Source organism: Asterias rubens, chromosome 11, assembly GCF_902459465.1.
Source record: "Asterias rubens chromosome 11, eAstRub1.3, whole genome shotgun sequence".
Taxonomy (NCBI): Eukaryota; Metazoa; Echinodermata; class Asteroidea; order Forcipulatida; family Asteriidae; genus Asterias; species Asterias rubens.
The window spans coordinates 13,279,228-13,298,080 of record NC_047072.1 but is presented as its reverse complement, the minus strand read 5'-3'; the positions used below and the strand labels follow the sequence as shown (position 1 = coordinate 13,298,080).

The window sequence follows — 18,853 nt, the reverse complement described above, 5'->3', positions numbered from 1 at the left end:
ATAACAAAGACATTTTTATATATATATTTTTTTTCAGAAGAGTTTTTTGACCTTCAGGAAGGACACCTTGTCAAGCATCTCAGCTCTGCTCTCAGCACGGATGTTGTGACCCTCGACCTTGGTCACATGTCAAAGGTCACAGGGTCGTTGCTTCAAGACCTGAAAGAAACACGAGATCGATGCCAATCAGTCAGAGAAATACGGGTGGGAATTGAAGTTTGATTAATAAGTTTCTTTGCTAAGCAAAATATAAGAAGGATACCGGTCATCATTTTGTAAAGTCTATGGCATTTTGGCTGATAGTTTGTCTATGTTAAGCAGGATTTCTTTTTGCTTTGCGAATTGTTGTCCTTTTCAGCTTATTGGAGTTGGGGCCAAGGAAGATAAACTGTGCGAGTGTCGTGCATTTTTTTGACCACTTTTCTTCCAAGACACACAGTTTAACAGGTCCTGGGCTCGATTTCTCAAAGCAAAAAAATTCATCTCAAGACAAATTGTCAGTATTACCATAGTTATTTGTATTGTCACAATCACACTGAACTCATTCTCACTGCGCTCTGAAAAATGTAGTCTCGGTGCAAGACGTTGTTGTTCACACTATCACTATCGCTATTCCCTTGCTCACTCCCTCCTCGCCGCGCACATTACTGTTGCCTTGCACAAAGACTACATTGTTCAGAACGTACATGTAGTGAGAATGAGTTTGGTGTGATGGGGGTATAACTATCCCCCGCTCGCTCCCTCCTCGCCGCGCACATTACTATCGCCTTGCACCAAGACTATATTTGTAGTAGTGAGAATGAGTTCGGTGTGATGGGGGTATAACTGTCCCCCGCTCGCTCCCTCCTCGGCGTGCACATTACTATCGCCTTGCACCAAGACTACATTTTTTCAGAACGTAGTGACAATGAGTTTGGTGTGATGGGGGTATAACTAAGCAACTACATGTAGTATTGATTTGCAGTTAACATGGTAAAGATCAATCTTAGCTCTTTGTGAAATCGGACCCTGGTCCAAATGTTGGAACACATTCTAGACTTGCACAAGTGCAAGAATGACATTTCAATCTCTTTGTGTGATGTTCTTTTTTTTCCCCCAGGAATTCAACAGCTGTGTTATGCTTGTCCTAAGACTGGTACCTGTACTTCATCAGTACTTAGGCCTGGTATCATTCACTCTGAACCAGTCTGTTGCATGTCATCGCACGACGTGTAAATTGCTGTCCGTACTGCTAGGGATTTTTACCGAACTTGCTGGAAAGGTAACAGAGAAAGTTAATGACTTGCATTTTAAATTTTCTAAACTCATCATATACAACCAATTATTAGGGGTCCAACAACTTTTGGCTGATTCTCTTTAGTACATGTTCTCTATATTTTTGTAAATGCTTTTGGAGAGAAGAGACATTGAGAAAAATGGTTATTTATGATATTAGTATTAGGTTATCTACACATGAACCATGATTATGTCTACCTGAATGTTATGGAAATGTCACACGAGGCAACTAACAGACAACCAGTTTCAAGAAGAAAAGCCATTCACATTTTAATAATCACCTACTTGTCTTGTGGAGCGTAAGACACTGTTTGAAAAATGACTTGTGTTTTACCAAAGTAGTCCGAAAATATTGTTGGAGGTCCCAAGCCACTGTTATCTCCATGTCCACCTTTTTGTGAAACCCACGTGCATTTTCAAGTTAGTTTGTTTTCTTTTGTGCACATTCCTCAGGGTTTTTGTTTACCAGCGGAGTTCTCCGATGAGTTGGGCGGAGAGGGTGCAACGGACTTCCAAGACATCGAAGAAGGAGGTATCGGGGAAGGCGAGGGCATGAAGGATGTGAGCGATCAGATTGAGAACGAGGACCAGGTAAGTAGACAGAAGATTCTCTGATCTGCTGATTGTTTTTTTTGGAACCCTAGATGAGTCATCTCTTGGTACTATGAGTCACCTCTTGGTACTAGATGAGTCACCTCTTGGTCCTAGATCAGTCATCTCTTGGTCCTAGATGAGTCACCTCCTGGTCCTTGATGAGTCATCTCTTGGTCCTAGACGAGTCACCTCTTGGTCCTAGATGAGTCACCTCTTGGTTCTAGATGAGTCACCTCTTGGTACTAGATGAGTCATCTCTTGGTCTTAGATGAGTCATCTCTTGGTTCTAGATGAGTCACCTCTTGGTCCTAGATGAGTCACCTCTTGGTCCTAGATGAGTCACCTCTTGGTCCTAGATGAGTCACCTCTTGGTCCTAGATGAGTCACCTCTTGGTACTTGAGTCACTTTTGATTATAAGAGTAATGCTTTCTATTCACCGCAGATCCAAGATACAAAGAAGCAAGGGGAGAAGGAAGAGGAGGAAGATTTCTCAAACCAGCCGGATTTGAAGGATGAGGAACATGGTATTGAGATGTCGGATGACTTCCAAGGAAAACTACATGATGGAGAACCTCAGGGTAAGAGAATAAGATTCTGACCTCCAAGACATCTTGTAAGATTTGCTTTTTTGTAATCATGGGCAATTGCATTTGGGCGAGCAGGCGGGAACAGGATAAGCTGGGCTTAGCTTGATGATGCGTGATGGCTTGAGCTCGATAAGTGCATTCAGGACCAACGGTTTTACGTACCATCAGAAGTACGCAGCAATAGTTAAGTGTCTTTCTTAAGGACACAAGTTTCACGGCCAAGACTCGAACCCTTACTCTGCTGAGCAGAAACACCAGAGGTTAACTCTGGTGCTCTTATCTGCTAGGCCAGGACACGCCATTGATTCCATTTGATTTTGATTGGAATACTTTTGTTTTGTAGACGGGGAAGAGTCTGATGAAGACAAGGATGCAGAGCATGAGATGGAGAAGCAGATGGGTGACGTAGACCAGCCTGGAGCAGACATGCTGGATGAAAGGATGTGGGGAGACGAGGAGGACGAAGAGGAGGGGAAAGATGGGGAGGAAGAGAAGAAGAAGAAAGAGGAGTTTGGGGAAGGCAAAGGAGAAGAGTCAAGGACTGATATGGTGGCTAAAGATGATAATCAAGGTATTAAGAGATTCTTTTTGTTGTTATTGTTCATTATTAATGTTTTATTGTCACATGTAAAATTTATACGGTGAAGTGCATTTTGGTTTTGCGTGTCTAAAAACATGTTTTTACTAAAATACACACTAACAAATTACCATTATGTACAAGCATCGAAATTTATAAACATTTATGAAAAGTATTACAATATACAGGCGAAGTTACCTGTTCATGTTTGTTGTGTTGTCATTTAGTCTTGGAGAAAGACTCTGCTAGGGTCGAAACGTCTGGCCATTAACTATTCTTTTGCATTTATAGCAACAGTCCTTTTGGTTGGTAAGTTGTTTGCGACACTTAATTCTATTTTCTGCGACATTCATCTGATTAGAGCCTGGTTCATGCTTCCTGCGAATGCGAATGCTATACAAATTTTGACGTCACAATTAATTGGGAATTTGCAACAAATAATTGGGAAACTAGAGATGTAGGCAACTTCTGCGACACATTCACAGCGAAACAGCCCGTGACGTCGAAATTGGCTCTGCCTTCACATTCACATTTCAGATATGAACATTGCAGACATTACAGTTAGGAAGTATAAACCGGGCTTTGGTCACTTTATGTTATTATTTTTATAATTATTATATATGAGGATGCCTCAGAAGTGAACTTAATCATTGTTTATCACTTGGATTTGGTAAATTGGAGGCAAGTCCGAGATTCCAGCATAATTGCGTCCGACCTACGGCCAATCAAAATACACGTTAGAACGGAGATTTGTGGACCATAATCTCATATCAAAGGAGCAAGTTTCTAAAACGGAAGCTTTAAGATTAATTTTCCTGACCATTATGGACAATTTCTTGACTTCAGGAGCTGCAGATGACAAAGGAGATGATGAAAAAGAAGGCAAAGAAGGCGAAGAGGAACCGGGGGAGAACAATGACGACCAGAAACCCAACAACCTAGAACCAAAAGATGACGTAAGCAAATCTCAAATCAGTCTAACTGGGCATTGTTCATGATAAAGTGATTTGGGGTAAGCAAATCTCAACTCAGTCAAACTGGGCATTGTTCATGGTAGAGTGATTTGGGGTAAGCAAATCTCAACTCAGTCAAACTGGGCATTGTTCATGGTAGAGTGATTTGGGGTAAGCAAATCTCAACTCAGTCTAACTGGGCATTGTTCATGGTATAGTGACTTGGGGTAAGCAAATCTCAACTCAGTCAAACTGGGCATTGTTCATGGTATAGTGACTTGGGGTAAGCAAATCTCAACTCAGTCAAACTGGGCATTGTTCATGGTATAGTGACTTGGGGTAAGCAAATCTCAAATCAGTCAAACTGGGCATTGTTCATGGTATAGTGACTTGGGGTAAGCAAATCTCAACTCAGTCAAACTGGGCATTGTTCATGGTAGAGTGACTTGGGGTAAGCAAATCTCAACTCAGTCTAACTGGGCATTGTTCATGGTAGAGTGACTTGGGGTAAGCAAATCTCAACTCAGTCAAACTGGGCATTGTTCATGGTATAGTGACTTGGGGTAAGCAAATCTCAACTCAGTCAAACTGGGCATTGTTCATGGTAGAGTGACTTGGGGTAAGCAAATCTCAACTCAGTCAAACTGGGCATTGTTCATGGTATAGTGACTTGGGGTAAGCAAATCTCAACTCAGTCAAACTGGGCATTGTTCATGGTAGAGTGACTTGGGGTAAGCAAATCTCAACTCAGTCAAACTGGGCATTGTTCATGGTAGAGTGACTTGGGGTAAGCAAATCTCAAATCAGTCTAACTGGGCATTGTTCATGGTAGAGTGACTTGGGGTAAGCAAATCTCAAATCAGTCTAACTGGGCATTGTTCATGGTAGAGTGACTTGGGGTAAGCAAATCTCAAATCAGTCTAACTGGGCATTGTTCATGGTAGAGTGACTTGGGGTAAGCAAATCTCAAATCAGTCTAACTGGGCATTGTTCATGATAAAGTGAATTGAGGTAAGGAAGTCTCAAGTCAAATTCAGAAATCTCTAATCGAAATCTCAAAATATAAAACAAGAACTACGCACAATCCAGCAGGCACATTTCCGTTAAGGTCTTATGGTGATTACACATTTCCCTTTGTAAGTTTTAAATTTAGAAATTATCTATTCAAAGTCACAATGCAGATGTAAGACGTAAGACACCTGTTTTTTTTCCCACCAAAATATAACTAGGCCACTATAAATTAAAGGCAGTGGACACTATTGGTAATTACTCAAAATAATGATTGGCATAAAACCTTTCTTGGTGATGAGTAATGGGGAGAGGTTGATGGTATAACAAATTGTGAGAAACAGCTCCCTCTGAAGTGCCAAAGATTTCGAGAAAGAATTAGTTTTCCACGAATTTGATTTCGAGACCTCAGATTTAGAACTTGAGGTCTCGAAATCAACCATCTAAACGCACACAACTTCGTGTGACACTAAGGGTTATTTTTCGTTCATTATTATCTCGCAACTTCGATGACCGATTGAGCTCAAATTTTCACAGGTTTGTTATTATATGCATATGTTGAGATACACCAACTGTGAAGACTAGTCTTTGACAATTACCAATAGTGTCCACTGCCTTTAATTATACAAGCTTACAGAAACAATTTGTGAAACTGTTTTCCCCTGTAGGGTGAATATAATGATGATGAGGTCGACCCTCGTAAAGCCAACGAGCCTCCTGAAGCTCCAGTACCCGATGATCTTGACATCCCTGATGATCTTAACTTGGATGGCGGGAAAATGGACGAAGACAATCAAGATGGGGAGAACCAAGGTTAGTAGAAGTTACACTTTATCAATGACGTCATTATTTATATCTCAAGAACCATTATGCTACATCTTAATGTATACTACATACATGATCTTTTTGTGCACGGGGTGTGACCCCATTTGACCATTACTCAAATTCCTCAAGCTCCAATAAACAATAATTTCTACAATAAACAATAATTTCTACAATACCAGAAGTCTAGCATAAAAACTCACAAAGGATGAACGAAAATCAATCCGTTTGATCTTTTTTTATTATTATTTAGATGAAACAAATCCATTTGACATTGAGACGAAGCTACCAGACGAAAAAGAGCACCAAGATGAAATAGGAGAGCAGAATGACGACGAGGGAGAAGCCGGAAACCAGGAGGATGGTGACCAGGATGAGGCCAGGAAGGAGAAGGAAGAAGAAGACGTCGGCGGAGAGGGTGGAGAGGAAGAGAAGAGTAGAGAGGAGGATGCAGGTGGCATGGAGCAGGAAGATGGAGACGATGAGGAAAATGATGGGGAAGAGCAAGGAGGAGGGGTTGGGCTGGAGCCTCAGGTTGGTTGCAAAGATTTGCGAAGATGCAAAGATGTGTGAAGTTTCAGATCAATGACGTCATCAGGGATAACATGACAAGGCAATTAAGGTGCACTTTTTGAAGTCGTGTAACTCCCAAAGTAATGATGTGGTCAAATTGAAACATTGTAGGTTGTTAGATATTGGCAAGTTCTTGTAAATTGTGAAATGACGTCATGATGACTTCATCACATGATTTGTTATGATTTTTAAATGTTGCACCTTAAAGTCATGAATTGCTAACTGAACTTGGTGTAATCTAAATGATTTTGTTTAAACAGGTTGGATAATTCATACCTGCGTTGAATACAAAAAGAATTTCAAATTCTGTTGAGTAAATAGAAAATGTCATTAACGAAATAGCTATGCGTTTTTGCACAAATGCAATCATATCTAGTTATTGTTATTGTTGTTATTATTATTATATTATTATTAAATGATACGTTATGTTGAATACAGGATGAAGATGGAGACGAGCCTATACCAGAGGATACCAACGCAGACTATAAACCTGACCTGGCACATCACCCTCAGGCAATGCCAGAACCCGCTGAGAATTATGGCAAGTCACAAGAGAAGACAGAAACTATGCAAGAGCAATCAATCCAGGAGGATGCTGGCAAATCTGAGGAGGAAAAAAACAAGGAGGTATGAGACTCCTTGAGAGTTCTTTGTTTCAAAAATTTATCGGTACCTTATTTATTTTCCTGCGCAAACTTTATAGACCCCCTTGAATGTGATGTCACACGCTTAAAGAGCTCCCTCACTGGGGTCACAAAGCGCCCTCGCTGGGGCCAAAGGAGGCACATGATGGGACGCTAGCTGTTCTTTGTGCAGCAAAACATGCGCGTGACCGTAGCGTTCCTGTTGCGTTTCGAGTAATGCATGAGGGTCTATTGTCTTGTGGTAAATACTTGATCTAGAAAGTGAATTGGGGAGGGGGGGAGGGGGGGTTCGATTGCCACCTGTGATTTTTGCGAAGGTTTTATTTCTCGATGGATTGAAAAAGCAATGAGTTCAAAGTGGTCCCAGCTCAGACTCCGCCTCCATCAATCTTTGGGTATCTTAAGCCAGTCATAAAATAATGTCCAATATTACTGTCCAACATTAGATGTAATGTCCAATATTACTGTCCAATATTAGATGTAATGTCCAATATTACTGTCCAATATTACGGTCCGGTCTGATCCTTGTGACTGTTAATTTTTTCTGCAAGCTGACAAAATACATTAAGATGATTCTAAATGATGCTTCAACAGAAAGAGAACGTAGGCAGTGCAGAATCGTCTCTTCAAGAAGGCCACGAGGGCGCCGTTCCGTCCAAGACCATCCCTCGTGAGAACAAGTCTGATCAACGGCAAAATTACAAGCGGCAGCCGGGTCAGTCTGATGCCGATCGCAGCTTGGGCTCAGCTGATGAGAAGGTACACAAGCGCCTAAGGACAACAGAAACACCGGACGACCAACAAGAGAAGCAGGCAGAACAGGTGAGAAATATAACCCTAGTATATTTTTAAGACTTGTTATCATCGTTACTCATACACCCATGGAGAAATAAACTTCATGTTCCAAAGATAAACTTGAACTAGCAAATAAATATTTTGTTTTAACTAAATCAAACTTTACACTTCTGTGGGTGTAGGTTGTGCGATGGTTGCTAAGCAGCAAATAATATTGACTTGGTTGTATTTCAGATCTTGTCTTTGTACCACAAAATTCAAATCTCTTCTCAAAAGTTATCTTATAATAATAAATAAATAATAAAACTTATCCTATGTCACAGGTTTTCAATGACCATTTTTGTTTAGTCTGTTTTCCTTTTGTTTTGTTTTTAGTTTTAGTGCGCCTTGAACACCCAGCAGGGTGGATATGTGCGCATTACAAGTCTTTATTATTATTATTATTTTTATTTATTCTCAAAACGTATCTTATGTCACAGGTTTTCAAGGACTTCTTTTGTGTCTGTTTTCCTTTGATTTGTTTTTCCTGCGCCTTGAACACCCAGTAGGGTGGATATGTGCGCATTACAAGTCTTATTATTATTCTGAAGAGGATCTTAGCAAACTGATTGAAACGTTGAGTCGTTAACCACCGGTTCTTTTCAGAACCAATTATTCTTACTATTTTTATTATTATTATTATTTATTTGCTGTCAAGGGTCCAAATGATGAGCAAGTTGAGAAGGACGAGACCTCTGACCTCTATGAGCACATCAAGGATGCGACGTCTCGCTACGACACCCAGATGATGGATGCTGCCTCAGAAGATCAGCTGATGGAGGAGCAACCGATCCCCAATCAGGAGGACGAAGATGCGGTTGCCATGGAAACAGATGAGGAGGTTGTGCCACTAGATGAGGATGGAAAGGAGAAGGATGTAAGTGCCAACTTTTATGGAAGACAAAGTGATAAAGTGATAACTAGACAAGCACATGAAATTGTTCTCCCTTTTAGCCTTAGGAATGGTCTTTAGGAAGTTTCTTTTGAGGTTAGCAAGAATTATGTGCTTAGCATAAAGGGTGACCGTGTTGGAGGCAAGGATAATGCAAGACTATGCAAACATTTTGAGACCATTTTGCTCCCATGTCAATGCTCTAACACATGAAGGGAACAAACTGGTGCACTTTAACGGGTCAAATAATGTCCAAATAAGCATGTAAGTTTGCCTGTAAATTTTATTTTCTCAGGTTAATATTTATTTGGTTTTTGTAACAATTCATTTTATTGTCTATTGTCTTTAAATTTGTTAATGATCCTGTTGTATAAATATTTTTAATTTTTTTAATTGAAAAATCTGTGATTTTAATTCAGCCTGCCGGCTCCGTCAAGCAGATTTCAATAAACCAGTAGTAATAATAATTACAATAAAAGATGAATGACTAGGCAGCATCATAAGGAATCACAGACTGGTAACCTCCATAATAATTTTGTGTGATTGCCTCTGATTAAATCTTGTCACAAACGTCAGCGCTGTAAACATTGTTTGATTATTATTTTAAAGGAGTCTGGAAAAAATGAGAGTGTACCAGGGAGTAAGATCAAGGCTGGAGAACGAAGAGCAAAGGAAGAGGAATCGGACGAACCAAACCCAGATGTAACACAGGGAGACGAGGCAGTAGATGGAACAGCTAGTGGCGGTAAGCTCCCTCCATAGTCGCGAGGAACCAAATTCTGAATTAAGTACATGAAAAGTTCAACGTCTGAAACAGTTAAGAGCGACTGGACTCGCTAGAAAGTTGAAAGATCGACGGTTGCAGTCGTTCGGAACGACTCTGAAGCGCCTTGGTTTCAGACGTCGACCTTGTCATGAGCCGAGCCAATGCAAATGCTATGTTAAGTTCTTCAGTCTGAAACCAAAATTGATTTGGGTCGGCCTAGAGTCGCTCCTGATCTTTGTTCGGTGCGTGCCTGTCTGAAACGGGTGTAACCTGTCTTGTGTGAATTCCATGCTTGTGTATAAAACATACGTCAAAGTGTGAGTTTTTGTACAACGCTTTACATATTTAGTGCTGATTTTGTTATCAATGCTTGTAGAAACAACTTGGAGAGAGCTAAAACCGGAATGTAATATGGCCAAGTCTAGTTCACCGGACTTAAGTTCTAGTGTTGTCTGGGTTTCATTCCCAGTCATGGCAAGTGTATACTTCAGCAAGGCATTTAACAGTCGTCCATTCGTCCTTTGGTTAGGCCTTACAAGCAAGAGGTCCTGTCTGTTGTGTAACTCTTGTAAAAGAACCAAGAAACACTCATCAAGAAAGAGAAAGGGGCTTGCCCCAGTCTCACTGGTATGGTTTGGCTACTCTGCGGTAGCAAGAAAGTTCTCTAAAGAGCTATCTTCCAATTGCATTGTAAAAACACAAGTAGGGTCTTCAGTAATTTAAAAACAAAAACAGTTTAGTTTCAATGTTTATTTACCAGGTCGTCATACTCTCTCAAAATAAAAGAGTGAACAATCACACGTTTTGTCCATGCGCCTCCAAACCACTCTTGCAAAGAGGTGACTGCTCTATACTCCGACATCTCTACGTTCCGACACCCCTATGTCGACACCCCTATGTTCCGACACCCCTATGTCGACACCCCTATGTTCCGACACCCCTATGTCGACACCCCTATGTTCCGACACCCCTATATTTCGACGTAACGCTCGTGGGAGATGGAGCGCCGCTGGCCCCCACGAAAGCCAGACAGTTCTCTAAAGAACAAACTCTACCTGGCAAGTAGATACACACAGAGTTACCCCAAACCAAATGTATATTGCTACATTGTACCTCACCATGCAATGCCTCAACTCCCATCTAACATGCAAATAAAATATCACTTTGACATTTTCTAACAGATGTGAGTGACATCAGTAAGATGCAGGGTTCGACCATTCACACAACCATTGATCTGCTATCCCATGATGCAACACCGCAGTCATTTATGAACATGGAGGAGTTGGAAGCATTACGTCTGGAGATGGAACAGCAACTGAGCATGCTCAGTCAGAAACAGGGAACGGCCGAGGAGGTAAACCAAGTTTAGCAATTGGTTTCAGGCTTGTGAAATTTCCACGTTTACGCCTTTTATTTGCGCCTTTTAATTCCCCATTTTATTGCTATATTTTAAATGGAACCGGGCATGAGGCTGGGCATCTTGAAGATCATGCTGTGATTTTTGTACTCCAGTTTTCCTCCCTCAGGATAAAACACTTTTAGTCTTTGGCTAATTTATGGGTTGATGTGGCTGGCTTGCGTGCCTGCAGCCTTGAATGTCTTCAATTGTGATGAATTCTGAGACCCAATTAGGTAGCACCTTATAAGGGCTATACAAGGTGGGATGATAAGCCTCCCAAATTATTACAATTGTTATGATATTATAAATCTATATTCATCTGCTTTCAAAATCAGATATCTGACCCCACTAAATAACTGAGCATGCTTGTGAGCAATTTCATAAAACATGTAAGCAGGTTTTCTGCTTACGGCATAGTGCTTAGCAGAACTTCTATTTCATAAACTAGTGTGTAAAAGACATGCCTACTTGTGTGTGGTTCTGGTTAGTATAGATAAATACAATTTGGATATGGGGATATACATGCCTGATTGGGTATTACAAGTCGCCCAATAAACGACATTAATAATTTGGGGGGGCTAATCAATCATCCTTACTCGCAGCTAAGAGCTGAATTGCGAAGGACGCGGCTACAGCGTGTTCGAGAAGCAGGCATGCAAGGGGCGCCTTTGGCTGCCAGCCACATCAACCCATTATGACCACGGAGCACAGCCAAAGATCGAAAGTGTTTGATTTTTCCTGAGGGAGAAAAACCGGATGGTCTGGAAAACCCTCGCGGCACAGCAGAGAACCAACGCACAACTCAACTCACATATGGCCCTGGCTGGGTATCGAATTGGGGTCACCTTGGTGAGAGGCGAGCGCTTTACGCACAAGCGAACCATTGACCACCATCTTTGATGAAACGAGTGAAAGGCTATCATTGTTTGAGAGTTGTGTGCAGTGTGTACACACATGCAATTTTCCAGTGTTTATCATCAAATATGGCGGTTGATGACGCTATGTTCGTTGGATCTATTGACAAACCCTTGGAAGTGTCATGGCCTAGCGGTTAAGAGCACCGAACTCAACATACCACGCAGGACAAAATACTGAGCGCTTTGATACGGCCGTAGGGATGTGATAAAGCGCTGTGTAAGAACCTCGTATTACTATTATTATTATGTTTGTTATTTGACTGAAAGGAGAGAGAAGCTCAGGAGACGTGGCATCGGTACGAGTCGTTGACATCAGGTCTAGCCAGGGATCTTTGCGAACAGCTCAGGCTGGTCTTGGAGCCCACAAGAGCTTCCAAACTAAGGTAGGTCTCCTCATTCACCGTTTTCATTTCAAATAATCAAAGGCAGTGGACACTATTGGTAATTACTCAAAATAAGTATTAGCATAAAACCTTACTTGGTAACGAGTAATGGGGAGAGGTTGATAGTGAGAAACATTGTGAGAAACGGCTCCCTCTGAATTAACGTAGTTTTCGAGAAAGAAGTAATTTCCCACAAATTTGATTTTGAGACCTCAGATTTAAAATTTGAGGTCTCAAAATCAAGCATCTGAATGCACACAACTTCGTGTGACAAGGGTGATTTTTCCTTTCATTATTATCTCGCAACTTCGACGACCGAATGAGCTCAAATTTTCACAGGTTTGTTATTTTATGCATATGTTGAGATACTCCAACTTTGAAGACTAGGCTTTGACAATTACCAATAGTGTCCAGTGTCTTTAACAAGTATGATATGATTTGAGGGAGATAGTTGACGTCACTTTACCCATGTTCCACGGGTTCCCTGTACCCACAATGTCAATGATGGCCCTAGGGTAAGTGTGTCTAGAATAAACCTTATCCAGAATCCCGCTTGGCTGATTTTTCTCAATTGTTGAAAGGCATTGTGGGAAGGAACAGGGGGCTTACAATGCCCCTTTTACATTACAACGGTTTCTCCCAGTGTTTTGTACTATCAGCAGCTCTCCATTGCTTGTTACCAAGAAAGTTTTTATGCTAACAGTTATTTTGAGTATAGACCAATAGTGTCCAGTGCCTTTAACGACCCTTTATCATTGATCAGGTAGAAGACAATTATTATTATTATTTTTGTTTACCAAGGGGTGATTTCCGAACAGGTAAGCGCATCAATATGCGTAAAGTGATCCCGTACATTGCAAGTGGTTTCCGCAAAGATAAGATTTGGTTGAGACGAACCAAACCAAGTAAGAGGCAGTACCAGATCCTTCTTGCCGTGGATGACTCGTCCAGTATGGCCGACAACCGTTCCAGACAGGTAAAGAGAAAATCTCATGTGCTCTGAATCATCATCATCATTTTGGCTGTGTTTATCCAGTGTAGGATGAAGCCCTCCTCATGTTATAAATGTCATTGATTTCTTTTTCTTGCAGCTCTGGTCCATCAGTCAATCAATCAATCAAACATAATTTGTATAGCGCCTAAATCAAAAGTTTGCTCAAAGGCGCTGAGGCACACAAGAAATAAAAAAGTCATTAACCCTGATGTCATCTCCCCCATCTTCTTCTCTGTCTACCTCTTGTCCTTTTCCCTGTCCTTGATTGCCAATCCATTATTCTTGTTGTCCATCTGGGTCCAATTTCATAGAGCTGCTAAGCACAAAAGTTTGCTAAGCATGAAATGTTTGCCTTGATAAAAACAGGATTTCCCAACAAAATGTCTACGTGATTTTCAAGATAACCATACAACAGCTGAATAACTAGGAATAACAGTAACTAGGAAGTAACTAGGAAATGCAATAAAACAGAAGTTTGGTTGGTTATCCTGTTTTTATCAAGGAAGAAATGTCATGCTAAGCAAATTTTCGTGCTTAGCATCTCTATGAAAGTGGGCCCTGTTGTTAACCAGGCATCAGATATGCAACAGCAACATTACTTCAGCTATGGGTTCAATACACCATTCTGCCACCTCATTTTGGAACTGCCTGCCAAATGAAATTTCCCCGTCCTAATTCATTGCTTCCTTCAAAACCCTCTTGAAGACCCACTTGTTTTTTAAGTGATTGTACTACCTTCTAGGTTTTGGTTTCTGTTTGGTTTAAGTTTAAGTTGACTGAGTTGTAATTTGTTTGCCTAGAGCTGGTTCTGGCTGGTCCAGGTTTTGGGGATGTATCATTTTTAGACTTTTTAGTGTGTTTTTATAATTGTATTGCTGTTTTTGGATTTTTTAGACTTGTTGATTAATTACTTAGATTAGTGTTTTTTGGCCTTGCTTTTTAAATTGTTTCTCTGTGAAGCGCCTTGAGCATCTTTTAGGCGGACTTTGGCGCTATATAAGTTTTCTTTACTATTATTTGTCATGTTTGTTGTATTGAACGTTTGCCAACAAAATGTCTTGATTTCTTCTTCACGCAGCTTGCTTTTGAGTCTTTAGCAGTGATCAGCAATGCATTGACGTGGTTAGAGGCAGGAGAGCTGGCAGTTTGCAGGTAACGACATTACACTATAGCTTTGACTCACTTGGGATATTTCCTGGACTCAGAATATATTCTCAAACTGTCTTTGAAAATGGTTAACTTGCTTGTTGCTGAGTTAAATGTGATAAGGTCAAACTCTCTAGCATTATGTTGATGTTTATTAATGTTGTCAAAGGCCTTCAATTTATCGAAATCTATTTGTCTCTAGTGTTTATACAATAAGTGAATACATCATTCTTAATGAAATACCAAGTAAGCTCTGAAGACAGAACAAAGATATCTTTCAGCTTCGCTGCCTGTTTCATACGGCTGTCAAATACACAAATCAGTGGGAGGCAGAAAAAATCACTTTACAATCATAGAACCACACAAGGGCCCAATTTCATAGAGATGCTAAGCGCAAAAATTTGCTTAGCATGAAATTTGGGCCCAGGTGGACACTATTGGTAGTTACTCAAAATAATTGGTTATTATAAAAACTTACTTGGTAATGAGCAATGGAGAGCTGTTAGATAGAATAAAACATTGTGATAAACAGCTCCCTCTGAAGTAAGATAGTTTTTGAGAAAGAGGTAAATTCTCAATCAAATAATAAAAGACTTCAGGAATGCAGCCTTTAATTTTGCATCTGAAAGCACACACATTTTGTGCAACAAGGATTTTTTTTCTTTCATTATTCTCTTGCAACTTTGATGACCACTCAAGTCAAAATTTTCACATACTCGTTATTTTATGCATATTTTGGGTTACACCAAGTGAGAATACTGGTCTTTGACAATTACCAAAGATGTTCAGTACCTTTAAACACTTGCCCTTTTTCAATTTGTAGTTAGTTTTTTAGCTGTATGTTCATGTCATGTGGCTAAATAAAGCAGTCACAGCATTAACCCTATATGCATCTTGGCTTGCATGTGGCCTCATCCTCCAATATGCTGACTCCTACGTCTCTACACACAACTTAGTACAGAGTGGAAGCCTGGCCCAGTGATGAGCACTTGTTAATTGGGTCTACTGACCCCCAGTCTTTCTAAACCCTTCATTTTGGCAATAAGCCACTTGTGACTTAGATTTGAATAATGTCTGGTACAATGACTTGCTTTAGTCACAATGTACTGCTTGCATTTGACTTCCTCAGACTATAGAGACAGTTGCTATGTCAAATGGTTCAGGGCAAGCCTTTGCATAGCAACCTCCAGATGAGCAAACCATGTTACCACTGTGCCATACACATCCATTCAGAATTGTGTATGGTGGTTCACCGTCTCTTACGTAACTAAGCGAAAGCTTGCCCCTAATCATGTGACTTATAGCAACTGTCTCAATAGTCTGAGGATTTCAAATTTAAGTGTTAACTTGTGATCCTTGCACATCAGTGTACCAGACAATATTCAAATCGTACAGCCAAATGGCTTATTGGACACAGAAGGACTGTTCGGTTTTTAATGATTAACTGTGACTTTTGATTTAAAGTTTTGGTGAGTCTGTGCAGCTTCTCCATCCATTCCACGAGCAGTTCACGGATCAGTCCGGAGCCAAGATACTCCGACAATTTACTTTCTCTCAGACTAAGACCAAGATTGGACAGGTAAGCCCACTATCCTCTTTGGAGGGAATCTGTGAAACAGACAGATCACTCTCTCCTTGCAATATTGTATTCTGTAATCAGGCATGTAACTTTTCAGCTGATCGGCTGATTTCCTCTTTAAAAAAAATGAAGAAAAACTCCTATAATAATGCCCAAGACTGCAGAGTAGGACTTTTAAAACCAAAGATAAAGTTTTCGAGCTTGCATGCTTTTGCACTTTGTGGTCAGAGTTCAGGGTTTTTTCTCAACAGCCTATCACATCCCTGTTCTCAAAACGGTGCCATAAAAAACTGAAATACACTGTACTAAAGTTAAGTGTGATCGGCCATTTCCTCTTTTTTTTCAAATTAGAAACTGGCATGTCTGTGTAATGGTGTCACGGCCGAGTGGTTAAGAGCATCAAATTTAAGTTCTGGTTGTTAGGTCACCGGAGTGTGGGTTCGATTCCCGGTCGTGACACTTGTGTCCTTGAGCAAGATACTTTACAATAATTGCTTCTCTTCATCACCCAAGGGTTTAAATGGGTACCTGCGAGGACAAAGAATCAGTGCTTACATCAAGCGTATTTCACGAGTTAGCAGGAAATTTTTGCTTGTGGGCATGCATGCCACATTACTAGGTAATGTTATCTTAAAAAGCTAGCACAGAAAATTGTCGCTTGCACAGTAAGCGTAGAATAGTGATCGTAAGAACCAAGTTCAGTTGGAAGCAGGGCCCAATTTCATAGAGCTGCTTAAGCACAAAAAGTAGCTAAGCACACCAAATTTATGCTTACCAGCCAAAATTACCTTGCCGAGTGTAGAATTTGTGACTGGTGTCCTGCTCATTTGTGCTAAGCAGAAGTATGTAAGCAATTTCTGCTGCTTAAACAACTCTATGAGATTGGGCCCAGAGCCTTGAAGATATAAGTTCTAGGCCTTACAATGTTGACATTTTCTTGGGTGTTGTTGTCGTCTCCCATCTTAGTTGTTAAACTACGCCACAGCCAGCATGCTGTCTGCCCGCTCTCGTCTACAAACTGGAGGTAGCTCAATGGAGACATCTCAGCTGCTCTTAGTCGTCTCAGATGGAAGAGGGTTATTCCTGGAGGGCATGGAGAAAGTGAAGGCTGCAGTTAGAGCGGCCCGAGATGCCAACGTCTTCCTTGTGTTTTTGGCATTAGATAATCCTGAAAATAAGGTGAGCAGGGTTTAATTTATTTATTTATTGTATTTATTTATTAATTTATTTATTTCCAGGCAAACAGTACACACAAAGAATAGGCAATAAAATTATGACTACACAGAGAACAAGCCTGCGAAAATAATCACTATCTAAAGGCGATCCAGACAATAAAAATAACAAAGGCACAAAAGGGCACAAGGACAAAAATGTCATAAAAATTTGGAAAATAGCACATCAAATACCATAACAAGTATAAAACTGAATGTCAACTGTTTTTTTTCTTCTTCAATGTCATAAAGCTGTTAAGCGCAAAATTGTGCCTACTGTATTCTTAAAAGTTCACTAAATAGTATAAAACATTGTAGAAACGACTCCCTGTGAAGTAACGTAGTTTTGAGAACGAGGTAATTTCTCACTAAAATGTTTGAAGGTCTTCAGGCCTGAAGCCTTTCTCAGACATCTGAAATCCAACAACTTTGTGCAACAAGGGCGTTTTTTCGCTCACTATTTCCTTGCAATTTTGATGACCAATTGAGCCCTAATGTTCACAGGTTTTTTTTTTATGCTTGGGAATACACCAAGTGAGAATACTGGTCTTTGACAATTACTAATGTCCAGTGCCTTTTTATCTCAATTCCATAGTAGATGGTGTAACATTAATTTGACTAGAACTTCTGGCCTGGAATCACGCACAGGCCACGAGATGCCCCTGGTCTTGGCCTTGGACTTGGTGCCCCTTCAAAAGTTTCCCATCGACTTTAAGATTTTCTAATGGAAGTGCCCTTTGCAAAATGAAAATGGCCTTTCCCTCTCAAAGATGAAGTTCCAGTCCTGGAACTTTGACGATTAAAACTGATTGTATATTTTGCTTGTGTCTGAACAGGATTCCATTCTGGACATCAAGGTCCCTATCTTTGGTGGAGCAGGGGAGCTTCCTCAGATCAGCACCTACATGGAACACTTCCCATTTCCCTTCTATATCATCTTGAAAGATATTAACTCCATGCCAGAGACTCTCAGTGATGCCTTGAGACAGTGGTTTGAGCTGGTCACAGCAGGGGACGTTTAGTAGTCACAGGGGTGGGTTTCACAAAGAGTTACGGACTAGTCTTATCTCTAGCCTTAAGTTTTTTAATATCTCCTCTTGGACTATTATAGATGTTAAATTAGCACTGTGGATAAAAGATATTAATAGCTTCCAGGCAATCTTGGTAGTATAGATGGTAAGACATTGCTCTAGAATTGCAAGGGTTGTGGGTTCGAATCCAACCCGAGTAATATGCCTGTGATTTTTGTTTTCACAGGACTCGGGGAAAGTACTGAGTATACAGTGCTAACACACATCGGTGTGTGGATCCAAAACAAAATGAATATCCTTGGACTATTGCTAAGCTAGGACTAGTCCTAACTCTTTAAGTTGACTGGGATCGGTGAAAAAAGATCTAACAAATGGCACTCAAAAGTTCAGTGAAGCATATATATTTAACAAGGACTCTCTCCTGCTTATTAAAAAAAAGAATGAAATAAATTGATAATTTCTAAGAAGAGTTAAGTGTATTTTAATAAATGTACTCATTTTGCAGGCTGTCCACGGAATACTTGACAAAACAAATGAATAACTTTTATAACTAACTCGGATGTTTAGACTCAGTCAAGCATTATCATTCCATGGACACCCACAAACATGCGTGCTGTCAGTAGAACAGGCATAACTTCTCTTAGAAATGTTCAATTTGTTTCATTTT

General features: G+C 40.4%; 1 protein-coding gene across 1 annotated transcript in view; it reads left to right on the top strand.

Moving 5' to 3' along the window:
• LOC117297069 (midasin-like) overlaps positions 1 to 18,373 on the top strand; it is a 96,870-nt gene extending 78,497 nt beyond the window's left edge. The window contains exons 75-93 of the mRNA XM_033780197.1: positions 38 to 204; positions 1,100 to 1,261; positions 1,729 to 1,866; positions 2,313 to 2,448; positions 2,801 to 3,028; positions 3,881 to 3,990; positions 5,664 to 5,808; positions 6,071 to 6,351; positions 6,829 to 7,017; positions 7,629 to 7,856; positions 8,527 to 8,745; positions 9,370 to 9,505; positions 10,708 to 10,880; positions 12,110 to 12,225; positions 13,027 to 13,201; positions 14,298 to 14,371; positions 15,830 to 15,944; positions 16,911 to 17,123; positions 17,992 to 18,373. Coding sequence (XP_033636088.1) covers positions 38 to 204; positions 1,100 to 1,261; positions 1,729 to 1,866; positions 2,313 to 2,448; positions 2,801 to 3,028; positions 3,881 to 3,990; positions 5,664 to 5,808; positions 6,071 to 6,351; positions 6,829 to 7,017; positions 7,629 to 7,856; positions 8,527 to 8,745; positions 9,370 to 9,505; positions 10,708 to 10,880; positions 12,110 to 12,225; positions 13,027 to 13,201; positions 14,298 to 14,371; positions 15,830 to 15,944; positions 16,911 to 17,123; positions 17,992 to 18,177 — 3,191 coding nt within the window. The 3' untranslated portion in view covers positions 18,178 to 18,373. The remainder of the gene's footprint in view (positions 1 to 37; positions 205 to 1,099; positions 1,262 to 1,728; positions 1,867 to 2,312; positions 2,449 to 2,800; positions 3,029 to 3,880; positions 3,991 to 5,663; positions 5,809 to 6,070; positions 6,352 to 6,828; positions 7,018 to 7,628; positions 7,857 to 8,526; positions 8,746 to 9,369; positions 9,506 to 10,707; positions 10,881 to 12,109; positions 12,226 to 13,026; positions 13,202 to 14,297; positions 14,372 to 15,829; positions 15,945 to 16,910; positions 17,124 to 17,991) is intronic.
• Positions 18,374 to 18,853: the final 480 nt, after the last annotated feature.